The sequence below is a fragment of the Doryrhamphus excisus genome, linkage group LG12 (assembly GCF_037039965.1).
Source record: "Doryrhamphus excisus strain RoL-2023G ecotype Guam linkage group LG12, RoL_Dexc_Guam_v1.1, whole genome shotgun sequence".
Lineage (NCBI taxonomy): Eukaryota > Metazoa > Chordata > Actinopteri > Syngnathiformes > Syngnathidae > Doryrhamphus > Doryrhamphus excisus.
Genome location: NC_136368.1, coordinates 7,257,134 through 7,274,095, shown reverse-complemented (window position 1 = coordinate 7,274,095; position 16,962 = coordinate 7,257,134). Strand labels below are relative to the sequence as shown.

Sequence of the window (16,962 nt, the reverse complement as noted above, 5' to 3'; positions counted from 1 at the left end):
CAGAAATTCACAGTTTTTAATGTAAAAAAAAACAAAAAACTAATTATTATTTTTTTTATAATTATTATACAATTAATATTTTGCTGTGCCACAATCAGTTGCATGTAGCAGTAGTCCTGCCAAAGATGCAAATGATTTTGCCTGTATAAAAATGGTGATTTGGTTGCTTTCCATAGCCAAAAACATTAACATCTTGGGCATTTGTACTGGTTGTGTCTGTGTGGTCTTTTCACAGATTTTTTTCCCTCTAAAAATGGGCTGTTTTGCTTTGGTTTTTTTTTTTTTTTTGCAGAAAACATATTTTTTTCTCTTTTAATAATTTATAAACACATGATAAGACAAAGTAAAATATGCAGTCTACATGCACCACTGTTAAAGCAAAGATTCTGCACTGTGTTTGGGCAGTCCTTGGACACACTGCAGTTGCTATTATTCTAAGCTGGTATTACAATATGTGTATCATCAGTCATTCATTATTGGTGAGTACATCTTCAATTTATACATTGAATCAGTGTGTGAAGCATACATGTCGAAAATGGCCATTTTTAAGGGTGTATCAATTACTCTCGTTTATTTTTTTATTTTTTTTATTTTTTTTGCCATTTGCTGGTGGTCCCTGAACATAACCAAAGCAAAAAGCAGGGATCTACAGTCGACAATTTTGTGTCATCACTTTATCACGGTTTTTCAAAATAAATAAATTCAAATTGTTGGACCTCTGATTTTTAATTTAAACATAGATATGCATATTTCAGCAAAATCTACACATTTTTGGCTTGAATCAAGCATTTTCAGCATACAAATGAATCATTGAACTAAAAAAGAAATGTAAGGCATTAAGAAGATGCATTCAAAGACATGATATGTAGTATACTACACTGGTCACTCAGTGTCAGTAATTGTACATTGTTACTGTAGACCAGGGGTGGGCAAGCTACGTAACGGCGGCCCACCAAACGTTTGAATCCGGCCTGCCAGTTGCTTTCTAAGTATTTCAACTTTTAACATACAAACTGGCAACATGACTTGCAAGTCAGATGTCTTATTTAGTAAAAAAAACAACAAAACTGTAAAATTAAATTACATAATTTGATGTGGTGTTCCTGAAAAAAGGGACATGAGAACATACAGCTAATAGTATAACACTTTTACAGATAAAATTTGACAAAGAATTCAAGGAAAATTATAAGCATAAAATAGTGTGTGTGTGTGTGTGTGTCTGTGTGTGTGATAAATATATGTTCTGGCCTCCCGTACAATTTTGTTAACTCAATGCGGCCCATGAGTCAAAATATTTGCCCACTCCTGCTGTAGACTGTCCAGGAAACAACAATGAACTCTCCCAATGTCTCTTATTATGTCTACTATATTTGGTAATACAGTAAAGCTCACTATAGGGGTGTTATTTCATATCTAGAGGGCTCTAATAATGTTAAAATTCCAGGAATCCTACGCAGAAATTCACTTATCACAGTCTGGTATTAAACGAGGGATAACTGTATTGTAGTTTCCATTGCTTAATTGCCGCTTTTTGTACATGAAAAGTCATCTAATAGGTTTTTTTGTTGTTGTTCTGCTGAAGCCATTAATAAGCACATGGCTCCACCTGTCGCTGCTCTTCTTGTCTTCCAAGACCTCAAGTGTACAGCCAATGATGAAACAATATGCCTGTGAGCTTTCTGTAGATGCCTTTCACACTTTCTTCTTGATGAGCAACACCATGTTATATAACCGCGTTATAATGCGTGAAGTCAGTACATCTGCTCGTCAGACTTGCTCTGCTGAAATTGTTGTTCTATTCCTGTGAGACATTAAAGCCAGATAAGGGGGGGTTATGGAGTTTCTTTTTAATATTTTTTGTTTTAATTTAGGCTTCCCTTAAGTAAAAAAAAAAAAAAACATCTCACAGATCTTAGAGCTTTAATGCGAGTGAGAAGAAGAGAGCGCCTGAAGGCAGAGAAAGACGCCAGTGACCCTGGTGTATGTTTAGCACTGCATATATATATATTCATTTGGTGATGTCATCTACTTATGGTGCAACAACCGCACATCGTAGATTTAAAGGTATAAAAAGAACAAAGAATCCTGAGGTAGTCAATGTGCCGCACGGCATGCAAATACAGCCTGGCTTAGATGGAGCAACATGAAAGATTGACTTTTTATTCATCTACTTCAATGGGTAAATTGCAAAAAGCAAGAGGTGCACTGTTGGCTGATGTAGTTCAGTCACCGTAAAACATGTGCAAGCTTTTTAGCAAACCTGTGTGTCATGTATTGTGTAATACCTGCTGGTCAGATACTTGGATGAATCCAGTTGTCTCGCCTTGAGCCATGAATGTTGCTTTAGCATGTAAACAGTGCCATGACACTGCCTATACTACAATGTTGTTTTTATTAGGTTACATACATTTTCTCTGTGACATACATTTAAAGAGAGGTGCAACAGCTTGAGAAAAATCAAGAAAGCACGTTTGTAAACACTGCTAAGGTGACTTCAGTTATGTGAAAGGCGGAATTCATTATTTTTCAGCAGGACACATCCTGCTTTTTTAATGCAGGTCCGCCCTTGCGTTGTGCAGATGGCCCCATGATCCATGGAGGGCTCCATTTTGCACAAAGGGGTGCATTCACGGCAAATGCACAAAGGAAACACAAGTCATCCTGTGGCAGGAGAGGAATTGGTTGCTTGTTACTATACTGCCTGCAGAACACAACAGGTTTTGTAACATTCCAAAAACATGCTAATAATTAATTAGCCACTCCAAATTGTCCATAGGTATGAATGTGAGTGTGAATGGTTGTTTGTCTATATGTGCCCTGTGATTGGCTGGCCACCAGTCCAGGGTGTATCTCGCCTCTCGCCTGAAGACAGCTGGGATAGGCTCCATCATGTTCGCGACCCTCTTGAGGATAAGCAGTAGAAGATGGATGTTGTTGATTTGCATTTATATTTGTATTATTTATACAAATATTATTATTACCTTTATGAGCCCGCCGTGGTGTAGTGGTTAGTGTTCTGGACTTTAGAGCGGACACCTCGGGTTTGAATCTCCACTAGTAAGCACCACGAGTATTTGTCTGGAAGAGCATCCGGAATAGGGGCTCAATAAGGGAATAGGGCTCAAGGCAACAATCAGTGTCTGTGTTGAAAAAAAAAAGCCGAAAGAAATAAACAATAAAAAATTACCTTTATAATATTTGCTAAGAATATAATATTTTTTTATTTAAAAACTATATATTTTTTTTTTTATTAAAACACAAATTTGTCCGGGAAGACCCTGCTTTAATGTCCTGTAATTTTCATTCATATAATCCACACAAAATGTCATTTCTTTTATTTGAGCTCAGTATTGCATGGAAGCTCTGATAAATACCAAATAAAGTACATCGGAAAGAGAACACTTTTCACATTTAGTGTGTGGCAACATAAACAAGCTATTGTTTATCCATTGTGACACTTGACTAATCAGTCAACATTATACACAAATAACACAAGCACGGAAATTCTTTGAAAGCGCTTAATCTGTCAAGGAAAAAAAAAAAAAAGCCAGATTGCAGGACCTGGTGTTGTCATGTACAAATGGATTTGTGCGTTTCTGTGACAGTTGGTGTGAAAAGTGCTGTTGATTAATGAGCCTCCCACTGATGAGGCTCATTAGGAGGTGACAGTGATTGAGGTGCCAGTTCACATGAATCGGGACCAGGGGGACGAAGAGCGCTTGATGCAAAGACCCTTTCTTCTTCATGCCCACCTCAGCTGTTAGGCATATTCAGCATTTTCACACCCATTTCATCTCGGGTTGATGGAATTGTACTCTTACCTTGAAATGCTCGCTCACTGCTTTCTCGCTGGGGAGACAATTCCAAAATGGCAAAATCCAACGATTCTTCAATTTTTTACACTGTTTTATTGAATTTGCCGATTTAATTAACATTTATGAATAGAAGGTTATCGCTGTATACAAATGTCTGTACTCGGGGCTTGCTCAAGGGCACATTTCCAGCTTCATGTCAGGATTTTGGGCTTCATGGGTCGGTTTTGACTTATGTATTAAATCAGCTATAAAATACACTAAAAACAATAAGTTACCATCAAATTTGCTTCTCATGTCTTGGTTACCTTCTTAGGCTTCCTCATTTATGAAAATGTTGGTTTTAATACTTTTGGTGTGGGCATGTAGGCTTTTTTTTGTCACAATACACCTCAATTTTAATTTCCAAAAATGGTAAAATGAATCGCTAAAGAATCATATTAATAAATTGAAGGTTTTTTTGTTACCTGGCTTTTACTGAGGGATATAGAACATATCTCTTAAATCAATTAGCTTTATTTATTTTCTCATTATCGTATTAATCACTAAAAAAAAACATCTATGGTGTTCGGGTCAATTTTGACCCATATATATTAATTTCAAGAAAATTATTACTGTATTTTATTACACTTTTGAATATTATTTACACATGTACCATATTTGCTCCGCTTTTGGCCTTGTTTTTAGCTTTGAATTCATTTAATGTGTGCTCTACTCTGTTTTTTTACTCAACTCTATTTATCTTCAACGTAAAGCGTTTGAGTAGTCTGAAAAGCGCCATACAAATAAAATGTAATATTATTTTATCATTATTATTATTTAATGCATTATTAAGGGCACATTTTATACAAATTGATATAATAATGGCGCAAATATTTTTTTTAAAAAACAAAAACATTTCCATCAGAGACGTTGAAAAGAACGAAAATTGTGGCAAGTGCCTTAGCAATGTCATGTTTTTTGTTTTTTTTGCCCATGTGTGTCTTATCTGTGTGCCACCAGCAATGCGACCGAGGCTCGGCGAGAAACCGAAGCAGACATATACTTCGCCTCCCTGCTGTGGAAAGCATAACCTGTCCGGAAACGGTACAGATAGAAAGCTGCATCCTTAACAGCACCTGCTTCACTTACCAGTACAAAGTCTCAGGTAAGAAGGGTTTGACCTTTGCCCAGAAAAAAAGCTAATTTTGCAAATTTTTCAAGCCAGCATACGTTGTTAGGCTACACAAGTGAGGTTGATTACTGCACATATGCAGTATGCATGTTTTTTTGCTGCAAGTGTGTATATGTTTCTATTGCAGACTGGAGTACATGTCGGCTGAGTGAAAATGCCATCTGCGGTCAGGGTTCCAGGCAACGACTTCTTGACTGTGTCCGCAGTGATGGAGAGGTTGTGCCGTTGCAAATGTGTGAGCAGGTATAACATATTATTATAATTCAGTGAATTGTTACTAAAAGAATCCCTTGTATTTTGGTTGATTGGTTTCAGACCTGACCACAATAAGTACATTTCTGGAATACTTTTGTAGTTAAAGCATAGAAAACTTGTTTGCGACCTTTAAAATATGACTTGAAATAACACCCCTATCATCACATTTACACTTGTATTACCCAAGCTTGGATACATAAGAGAAAATAAGCCATTTAAGACATAAGTAATACCCATAAATGTGTTTCAGTGGACGTCAGGAGGTCAGAGTTGAGGTGTAGAGTTTAGTTTTGGGTTACGGCCACTACAGTGCATCATGTTTTTATTAGGGATTATTGTATCTGTTGTGAGATTATTAAAATCTACAATAACAACCTGTTCTTCCTGTGATCAAATCTGGTGCTTGTGTGTCTCACTCAACATTAGAGTAACATTACTGAAACCTATGTGACCAATCATTCACAGCGTCTTCTGAATGCCTTATATTTTAGTTCATTTAACTACTTTTGAGCTTTAAAATGCTTAAATTAGGGAATAAAATACATAAATTGTGCTTACATATGTACATTATTTACCAACAATATGCCATATTCAACCCCGACTTATTAACAAATATATTTAAAAAAAACGGTGATCGAGTAATGCTGCAAAATTCAAAGCACAAAGCTGAGAGGGATGACTTTATGGAGCTATGTTGAGGCAATGTCTGTTTGCATGTGGGGGTACACTGGGTACATTTTAATACCGTAACCCCTCACCACTTTGCACTCCGAATTTCACAGCTTTACTCTATCACTTTTACAAAAATTGATCAAACGTGCTGTTTCGTGGTTAAATATGGCTTATTATTACTAATATTAGTATCAGTAATGCTACATTAATGAGACAAAAGCCACCGTAGGAAGTACTGCACAGAACAGGAAGTAAAAGAAAAACAACTAGGAGCTCTCCCAATGATAACAGTAAAAGTCTAGAACTCAATTTACCTGGGGGCCACTGGAGCTAGGGTCTGGGCGAGGCTGGGCCGCATCAGGTTTTCAAAAAAAAAACAAAAAAACGCATTTATTAAAAACAGAAAAATGAATAAACTTTGCTTTGGGTCTGATTTTCTACAAGAAAAGCTCTGATAAAACATTCCACTGTTCTCAAATATCTTCATTTTTATTTTTCTACACAAAATAAAATCAAGAATAAAGACAATCAATCAGTAATAAAAAAATATAATAACAATAAAACGGCAAATAATTAAAAATTAAGAAACCACATATAGTTGGTGGGTAGACAAATTATTTTTTTCAGATTAAAATTAACAAAGCATTATTAGAGCCCTGTAGACATGACAAAACACGACTATAGTCACATTTATACTCTTTTTATTTACAACATATTGCGCAACTGCAGGGTCTTGAGACACATGCTAACTCGCAAACTAGAGAGCTAGCGACCTAAACGGTAGCCTTCAAATTATTTCCTTTAAACTTAAATAGCCAAAAACTTACCACTTCCACACGGATAGGGAGGATAACTATTAACAGTTATTTAACCTTTAACATGAACATTAATCAAACATAATTTTTTCTGGGTACATGATACCATACAGCATCCATATCAAACTTGCGCGGGCCGCACTAACATTAAACTTTCATATCAAGCGGGGGCCTCAAACTAGTGTCCTGTGGGCCACATTTGGCCCGCGGGCCGTGTGTTTAAGACCCCTGGTCTAGAACATAAAAGTCTAAATTATGTCTTATTTGTGTCTTGTTCTCTCTTAATATTTTTATCATATTGGGTATGTGATGTCTCGATGGCTCTAATAATGTTAAAAATCATATTTAAAAACCTATACAGGTTTTCAGAAATACTCCAGAAGCTTGAAACTGAAACCAGGAAAATGCAACAAAATGGAGAGCATACAAGCGTAGTCAAGAGTCGAATTGCATGCTAATGACTGTAAATTTGTACATGTTGGGGAGGGGGGCGGGGGGGTCTGCATTATTCGAAAAGCACTGCTTTAATGTGAGCAAAAATAAATGTGTTCCACATTGGTACATACTAAAAGTCATACCTCCGTCCCCTTTTGTCTCCAACAAACAGGGCGTCTGGGCTTTCATTAACACATATAAAGTGCAGTGTATATTGGTTTCAAGCTAATTAGCCACAGCAGCCAAAGCTTTTTCTCAGTGGTGCGTTTAAAATCAACTGTAGAAGATTTGTGCTCCCAAATGTGCTGTTCATGTTGCATACATCCAGCAACAGATTGTAGACTGTCACGGTGCTGGGGGTCATTTTTGTTAAATACTGTAACTGTAATATTTCACTATAAAATATTACAGTGTGGTTAAATGTTTAATTGGTGGTGAAATAAGAGCCATGCTCTTATACTTTATGGACGCTCTGCTCTTCTTTTGTTCAGTTTGGCGTGCAGAAAGCATGGAAGTTGGTGGAGAGCTGCGTGATGGATTGTCCGGTCAGCTGTGTGCTCTCTGATTGGTCGCCATGGGGACAGTGCTCGCACACCTGTGGGAACCAAGGTAAACATAAACAAAAGCCAAATAGGAATGGAAACCTGATGTATTTGCAAGGCTTCATTATGCGGTTTATGTTACATACGTATATAACATAAGTCACACCAAATGTAGTCATTTTAGACAGCTCACCTTTCTGAACAACCTATCTAATTGAACTGATTAAATAAAAATAATCCCATGCATGCAGGGGGTTTAAAATGCAATTAGTGATCCCCTACCTGTGGCTTGTTTTGAAAAAAGATGTGTTATCACCTCATGCATTATACAAAAGGTAATGATTTGAAGCTGGATGCATGCCTCATTTGCCGGGGCCTTCTAAAGCCAATCTGCAGGAGAGAGCTTGTCATTCTTTTAATTGAAAAGACTCACTAGTATCTTCCTAAGTTCATTAATTTTAATTTGACATTGGCTGCCTCTCTTGCCATTAGGAGAGGTTGTAAACTCACTCCCACTCCTCTGTCGCTGTTGCCGGGACACCATCACAGCTGCGCAGAACACGCCCGTCTCTGATGAGGGAATTGTGTCGTGTTTCAAACAATGCCAAAATCTTCTTTTTGCTTCTTTTTGCATGCTACCAAGGGGAGAGTTTGTCTTACTTTTGTTTTGGAAAAGTGTTAACAAACGCAAATATTTCTAGCCTATTTCTATGCGGGGCCACTGATGAAGGCCATGCCCAAATACCGACCTCATCTCTAATGAGCAAAAACCTCACAGTGGCTACTTGGCTTGTTTCAAGCAAACTTTTGCACATCCAAATTATTCATGAGTCACTTGCGCAAGGCACTTGTGTTAGACATGAGCATGAATGATGAAACAGATGAAAAGTGCTCTTGTACTAATTCCTCTTTGTCTCCAGCAAAACATCTCATGCGGGGAATCGCGTAAAAGCGCAGCTGCTTTCTTTATTCTGAACATGTAACTAACATCCGACTATTTCATTCATTAGCATCTTGTCCAGTTTAGAGACCCGGACAAATAATAGGTACTATTTATTAAGAATTCATTTTCATGGCTGCACGGTGGAAGAGTGGTTAGCACGCGGACCTCACAGCTAGGAGACCTGAGTTCAATCCCACCCTCGGCTATCTCTGTGTGGAGTTTGCATGTTCTCCATGTGCATGCGTCGGTTTTTCCGGAGTACTCCGGTTTCCTCCCACATTCCAAAAACATGCTCCAAATTGTCCATAGGTATGAATGTGAGTGTGAATGGTTGTTTGTCTATATGTGCCCTGTGATTGGCTGGCCACCAGTCCAGGGTGTACCCCGCCTCTTGACTGAAGGCAGCTGGGATAGGCTCCATCATGTTTGTGACCCTCTTGAGGATAAGCAGTAGAAGATGGATGTTGTTACTTTCCATTTATATTCATTCATTCATTCATTCATTTTCTACCGCTTTTTCCTCACAAGGGTTGCGGGGGTGCTGGAGCCTATCCCAGCTGTCTTTGGGCGAGAGGCGGGGTACACCCTGGACTGGTGGCCAGCCAATCACAGGGCACATATAGACAAACAACCATTCACACTCACATTCATACCTATGGACAATTTGGAGTGGCCAATTAACCTAGCATGTTTTTGGAATGTGGGAGGAAACCGGAGTAGAGACCCAGAGGGGGAGAAAACCCACGCGTGCACGGGGAGAACATGCAAACTCCACACAGAGATGGCCGAGGGTGGAATTGAACCCTGGTCTCCTAGCTGTGAGGTCTGCGTGCTAACCACTCGACCGCCGTGCCGCCCTCCATTTATATTTGTATTATTTATACAAATATTCTTATTACCTTTATGAGCCTACCGTGGTGTAGTGGTTAGTATTCTGGACTTTAGAGCAGACACCTCGGGTTTGAATCTCCACTAGTAAGCATCCGGATGGCTCGGATAGGCTCCAGCCCCCCGCGACCCTCGTGAAGATAAGCGGTAAAAAACTTTATTAACTAGTATTTTTTATATTTTTTATATGTGCGTTCTGCAGGTCAGTCTGTACGTACTCGGAGAATCTTGCAGGAGGCACACGAGGAAGGACGGCCTTGTCCCAACCAGCTCATCCAGACAAAGTCATGTCCCATCAGGCCTTGCTACATGTGGCTGCTCAGCGAATGGTCCCCTTGCATCATCGAGGTATGACTAGGATGTTTTGTATTGCTGTCAAAGTCCTGGGAAGTTCTGGGATCTAACTGAACCATTAAAGCTATGACTATACGACTGGAACCTGACAACAATAACACCATAGTAACATAGTAATAACTCACTGATATTGAGTTGTGATAAGTAGAGTAAAGTAAAGTATAAGACCATCGAGCATTGATGGCTGCTTATGTAGCCGTGGAATGAGCCCCCATACTATTCATTTAAGATTCCGAGAATAGGATGCATTTACTTACTGGAACTGACAGGTCGACTGCAAGGTAGGCTTGAAAGACGAGTGACAGCAATTCATGTTTTGCTGACATTTCACATCAACAACATGTTTGGGTGACACTGGCAACCGGGTACAAACATGCACAGCCAGGATTGCACATGAAGAAAGTAATATTGTGCTGTGAAAAATAGGATATGCTTTACCAGAAGTGATAGTCACTGACAGCTATCTGCACGGAGCTGAAGACGAGACACAATGACTGTCATTTAGCAAGCAATTTAGCATGAAAACCTTAAAATCATTCTTCTAAGATTCATAGTGACACTGCAATCAAAGACGACCCTTTGGATTAGTTTTTGCACAGATACCACATAAGCCACCTAGTTAGCGCGTCAAATCAACCCGGATAGGGATGAACACTGTATTAGTCCCTATGAGCACAGGGCTGCCATATTTTCCGGACTATAAGTCGCACTTTTTTCCATAGGTTGGCTGATCCTGTGACTTATACTCCAGAGCGACTTAAAATAAACACTGGACACCTTTTATATTATTTTTTGTGTAGCTGAATAACCATTGTGTTAGCATATCTTACACCTATTCAGCCTGTTCTCTATTCTTTTATTGTTAGAACTTGCCTTCCAAGAGGACGTAATGTCTGTTTTGGTCAAGTTGTTTATAAAATAATAAAGTATGGGTTTTTTTTCTACCTAATTATGCATTTTTGGCCTTGTGCGACTTATACTCCGGTGCGACTTACAGTCCAGAAAATACGATACTCAACAAAAATATAAACACAGCACTTTTGTTTTTGCTCCTGTTTTTCATGAGATGGACTTAAAGTTCTAAAATTCATTCCAGATAAACATTTCTTTTTTCTTTTTTATTAACATTTCTTTCAAATGTTTGATCGTGAGCAGTTCTGCTTTACTGAGATAATCCATCCCACCTCACTGGTGTGCCACAGCAAGATGCTCATCAGGCGCCATGATTAGAGTTGATCAGATTTTCAATTGTGGCCTATGGAATGTTGGTCCACTCCTCTTCAATGGCTGTGCAAAGTTGCTGGATATCAGTGATAACTGGTACACATTGGTCAAGCACATCCCAAACATGCTCAATGGGTGACATGTCCAGTGAGTATGCTGACCATGCAAGAACTGGGACATTCTCAGCTTCCAGGAATTGTGTACAGATCCTTGCAACATGGGGCCGTGCATTATCTAGCTGAAACATGAGGTGATGTTCATGGATGTATGGCACAACAATGGTCCTCGGGATCTCATCTTTGTGTATTCAAAATGCCATCAATAAAATGCACCTGTGTTCTTCATCCATCGGCTTATGGTGGAGAAATAAACATGCAATGCACAAGCACCAGATGTGGTTTACATTCCTGCTTTCAGCATGCCAATTGCACGCTCCCTCAACGCTTGCGTCATCTGTGGCATTTTGCTGTGAGACAAAAGTGCACATTTCAGAGTGGCCTTTTATTGTAGACAGTCTAAGACACACCTGTGCAATTACCATGATGTCAGATCAGCATCCTGATGTGGCACACCAGTGAGGTGGGATGGATTATCTCAGTAAAGCAGAAGTGCTCACTATCAAACATTTAGACAGATTTGTGAACAACGTTTGAGAGAAATGGTAATATTGCTTATCTGGAATAAATTTTCTATCTTTGAGTCCATATTATGAAAAAAGGGAGCTAAAACAAAAGTGTTGTGTTTATATTTTTGTTGAGTATAGATTGCCTTACTGTTACCTTGGCACACTTTTCCATGGTCGACCGTTTTGTGGGTTTTAGACTTTTTCTTTCCATTTTTCCATATCTTACTCCATATCATGGAGTGTTCCAGCAAAAACCCTCAACACAACAATATAAAAATATATACATAAAAAGAGCAATTCACAGAAAAGTGGAGCATAATGGAGAATCCATTGTAGTAAAGCAGAAATGGATGGGACTCTCCGGATCAGACATCACTTGATCCGCCTCCTCCAGACCTGGAAGAAGTGACAAAATTGTTTTGGTGTCATGAGCCCTTTAAAAAGTAGCAGCTGTACCATTACACCACCAGAAACTGACTGGTGAGTTGGTGAACTTATTAATTTATTATTTTATTATCTGATTCTGCTGTGTGCTGGCAGTCATTGTTTCATTCTTTGCTCATTTGCAGTGAATGCGCCCTTTATACACAGTGCATGTTCTGTGTGCAGGGAGGGGCAGTTATACATGACATTTTAATTGAATAATTGTGTAAAGTAATAATTTTTTAGATCAAACTATGAAATGGATATACATGAATGTGATGATGTGGTGGTGAACATGCAGATTTTGCTGTGCACATTTCTTTGTTTTTATACTAACGATAGCCGGTCGAGTCGCCAGGACAGACTTGTGTACCACTTCTACCTCAATGTCTCTTTTCTATCATCTGCGTTGGGTTTTATTACTTGTGGATGAATTAAATTCTGACCAAATAAACTGACACGCATTATTGGGACTACCGTACTTTTTTGTGTCACTTTTGAGGCAATTTTACCCAATCTCAATTATAAAATATTAACCCTGATGTTATTGTTTTTGTATAATATATATAATAAATATATAATGTTATTGTATAACCCTATTGCATTTCTTTTTTTTTCTGTATGCTTCTGCAGGATGCAGAATGTGGCGAGGGCCTTCGGAGAAGAAACCTATCGTGTGTCACTCACAAGGGTGACCGCATCGATTCCCCTCCTGTGCTGGTGGCAGAGGAATTTTGTGGCGACAAACTAAGGAAGGAGATCCAGCAGGAGACGGAGCAGCCCTGCTTTGTTCCTTGTCAAGGTGAAGCTCTTTCTTTGAGAATATATCGGTATTGCTCTTCAAATATATCAACATAGACCTCACAGATAGGAGGACCAGGGTTCGACTCCACACTCGGTCATTTCTGTGTGGAGTTTGCATGTTCTCCCTGTGCATGCGTGGGTTTTCTCCGAGTACTCCGGTTTCCTCCCACATTCCAAAAACATGCTAGGTTAATTGGTGACTCCAAATTGTCCATAGGTATGAATGTGAGTGTGAATGGTTGTTTGTCTATATGTGCCCTGTGATTGGCTGGCCACCAGTCCAGGGTGTACCCCGCCTCTCGCCCGAAGACAGCTGGGATAGGCTCCAGCACCCCCCGTGACCCTTGTGAGGAAAAGCGGTGGAAAATGAATGAATATATCAACATAGTCCTTAGCAAGTGAAAAGGGATGCCATTACTGACCAGCATACCTTGTGGGTTAATACTGTGTAAATAGCATTGTTTTGCATGTGTATTAGTGTACACCCTTATTATCCTATATTCAGCGTGGTGCAGTTACGATGCTTGCCTTGTGTTTGGTTGCACCCTAAGTGAGGGACAGGCATAGTTTTTTTCGACATTATGGGTCTCAATTTTTCACCATAGCTGGGGATCTACTGCACTATGCACTCCTTGCCATCGACAAACATCCTGAGGTGATGTTGTGACTGATGGCTGCTTAGCCACAGCCTCTTGTTTGCTATGAAGTCACACCATCTTGCAGCAATCCTCTGATGTTTGCCTTAATTCCTCACTCAGCACACTGGTGCCGCCAGCTTCAGATCAGGATGGGGAGCGTTTGATGTGCTAGTGTTTGTTAGTTGGTTTGAATTGCCGCAGCCAAGAGGAAAAGGCGGTTAAAATGTATGTGCTGCAAGTGTGTCACCGCTGCACGCTGTAGATATTCCCACGGCACATTCTTACACCAAATCAGTATGAGGAAACTCCTCATGCAGGGTGTATGTACTGTATCCTATAAATAAGATGAAAGCCGATGCTGTTTACTCAATCTGCTCATTCATATCCCCAAGCTGATCTATGGAATCCAGCATTGGTGTTTTCACTCATAGGCTTCACATTATTTTTGTCGTGTAGGGCAGTGGCTCAACAATTGTCTTCAAACACGTCTCTGAAATACAATCACTCCTCCACAAGTGACACATACGTTTAAGTTTGGTCACTGACTCAAAAGAGACTAAGTTGGTGATGCCAAAATAATTAATTTACATAGTCGATGCCCAACTGTGTGGGAAAATCATTAAAATTAACCTGACCTTTTAAACTTTACCACAACATTGATTCAGAGTCAAGTTTAAAAAAGCTCAGCTGGGATAGGCTCCAGCATACTCCCGCAACCATGGATGGATGGATCTGTATATTTACGCTGCAAAAATGTAGACCTTCATTTAGGGCTGCAACTCATGATTATTTTCCACCCAGGGCCAAATAGTGAAAAATGAAAGGATGCAAGGACCACTTTGATATTGTATATATTATATATACTTCAAGAAAAAAAAGCATCTCAGCTTTGTGATATACCGTATGTGAAAAAGTGTATTATTAGTGTTATCTTCATCTTTGCTTGTTTTTTTTTACCAAATATTTCTCCTTTTTTAAAAAAATAATCTTCAAAAAATTTCTTTTTGTAATATGAATTTATACCCATAATATTTTGAATTGATTCCCATAATATTATAACATTTCCCTTTTTTGTTTTTCATAATATTAGGATTATTTTTTTTATTATATTATAATATTATTATACTTTAATATTTCAACTCTATGCCACTAAAATGATGTTATTTTTTTGTCATAATATTATGAGTTTATTATCGTAAAATTGTGACTTTGTGGCTTTGCGCTGCTGTTTTTTCTTCTTATATTTTGACAGCATCATTCTTTAAGATTTCAACTTTCTGCTACTAAAATGACGTTATTTTTCCTCATAATGTTACAACATTATTCTTGTAAAATTGTGACTTTTTCTTTGTTAGAATACAACTTTTTTTTTTTAATTTTTTAAAATTAACACTGAGGATAAGCGGTATAGAAAATAGATGGATGGATGGGAAATGAATGCTGATTTTCCTATTATTGTTGTTTTCTTTTTTATTTGTCTGGTAAAATTAGATTTTTAGAATGTGCTATGAGCCAATTAAAAAAAAAAACTTGAGACACCACTGCCCTAGACAGACCAAATCAATCAATCAGTTGTTTGGTCTCCAACAAATCAGAAGATAGGCAAAAATGTCAATCACTGTGCCAATGTCAACAACACAAACATAATAGGTCTGCTTTCATGGATGACTCAAGAAATTATAAAATATTTACTTTTAAGAGGCTGAAGTCAAAGGATATTTACAAATAAATAAAAATACAATTAATGGAATATAAAAAAAATAGTTTTTGATTAAGTGGGTTATTATTGATAATTAGAGGGCGATTATTTAATTTAATTTGATCATTCGATTCATTTTCATTCTAATTTCATTCATAATTCGAATTTAAGACTTCAAAGTGCTCATGATGATATGTACTGTACTGTACTGTACTCCTGCTGTATATGTTGTCATACTCTTGGAATGAAATTGGAATTAAAGGCAAAAATCCCTCAATTAGTAGTATTTCCCACCCATTTGTGTTGTTGTCATACGCTATTTGAGCCTAAATATGAACCCCCACATCCATCAAAACTCTAGACAGTCGCTGAGCGGAGAATCAGAAGGTCGTGCTCGCCAGGAGCTTTGTCTTTGTGTATGTTTTTTTTTTTTTAACAGCATAATGACCACATCAAGTATTACAAGGCTTTTTCTTTCTCGACCTTCAGGAAGCAAAGTGCACGTGTGTTATATTTTGTAGCATGACAAAATGTATCAGCCAGCTTTCTGCACTAAAACCGTTTCCCAAATCAAATTCATTTGGCGCTCCCTTGTGAGACACATACCAGTCCTGGCTATCGAGTTATAAGTTAATGTAATATTTAACTGCGGTTTGTCTGTTAGCTTTGAATACCCACTGGGCGGTGAGTAATTTGTGCTTTTGGTATCAGCCGAAGATGGATACTGAAGTAGTTTTCTCTATTAAATGTATCAGGAGCTGTCAGAGAAAGGCCAATAAAATGTTCCCTGAGCCAGTCGCTGTGTGTGTACGTTGAGAAAATGATCTGATACTGATATTGACTAAAGCGGGCTTTTCCTATAATGTCGTTTCTGTGTCTTTTTGCCTTCAGGAGACTGCCATTTGACTGAGTGGTCATCTTGGAGCTCATGTCAATTGACTTGTGTGGAGGGACGGAGCTTTGAAACCACAGGACGTCAATCCCGATCCAGAGCTGTGATAGTTCAAGTCATGGAGAACCAGGACACCTGCCCACGACAAGTCTTTGAAACGCAACCTTGTAAAAGTACGGCTTTGAAAATGCTGTTTTAGTTGTTTAAGAATGATTATATACAAACTGATCATATAATGCAAGACATGGCAATGCACATATGATGAGGTGTTTAAGCTCACTGCGTCACGATCGGGGTTAGGCGTTCAGAAACCAATATAGTCAAACTGTTTTTCATTTGTATTCATACACCTCCTATGCGTCAGGTGTGCCGTGAGGAATTATCCAATATCACTTTTTATAATTAACATTTATTAATCATCATTTGCAAATATTATGTCAATAGCCATTATGTCAATAGTATACATGGACCCAAATATTCCAATTGTATTTGGTTTATTTGCTCAAACGGAAAGAATTGAACAGGGATGGAATATTCCTTTAACCAATCCAATTCAGGTATCTTGTACCCGCTCAAACGGAAAGTTGTCAGGGTGCCTTCTTCTTCGTGGTGTTTTTCTTCTTCTGTTGTTTATTGGCGGTTGGCAAGCATTTTGTGTGCATTACCGAACATTCATTCATTCATTCATTTTCTACCTCACAAGGGTCGCGGGGGTGCTGGAGCCTATCCCAGCTGTCTTCGGGCGTGAAGTGGGGTACACCCTGGAC

At 38.5% G+C, this 16,962-nt stretch overlaps 1 protein-coding gene across 1 annotated transcript in view; it reads left to right on the top strand.

The window, feature by feature from the left end:
• The window catches only part of thsd7ba (thrombospondin, type I, domain containing 7Ba), a 236,700-nt gene that overhangs the window by 200,940 nt on the left and 18,798 nt on the right, over positions 1 to 16,962 (top strand). Inside the window, exons 20-25 of the mRNA XM_078795299.1 lie at positions 4,815 to 4,959; positions 5,114 to 5,229; positions 7,655 to 7,772; positions 9,739 to 9,884; positions 12,796 to 12,964; positions 16,195 to 16,368. Of these exons, the coding sequence (XP_078651425.1) occupies positions 4,815 to 4,959; positions 5,114 to 5,229; positions 7,655 to 7,772; positions 9,739 to 9,884; positions 12,796 to 12,964; positions 16,195 to 16,368 (868 nt within the window). The remainder of the gene's footprint in view (positions 1 to 4,814; positions 4,960 to 5,113; positions 5,230 to 7,654; positions 7,773 to 9,738; positions 9,885 to 12,795; positions 12,965 to 16,194; positions 16,369 to 16,962) is intronic.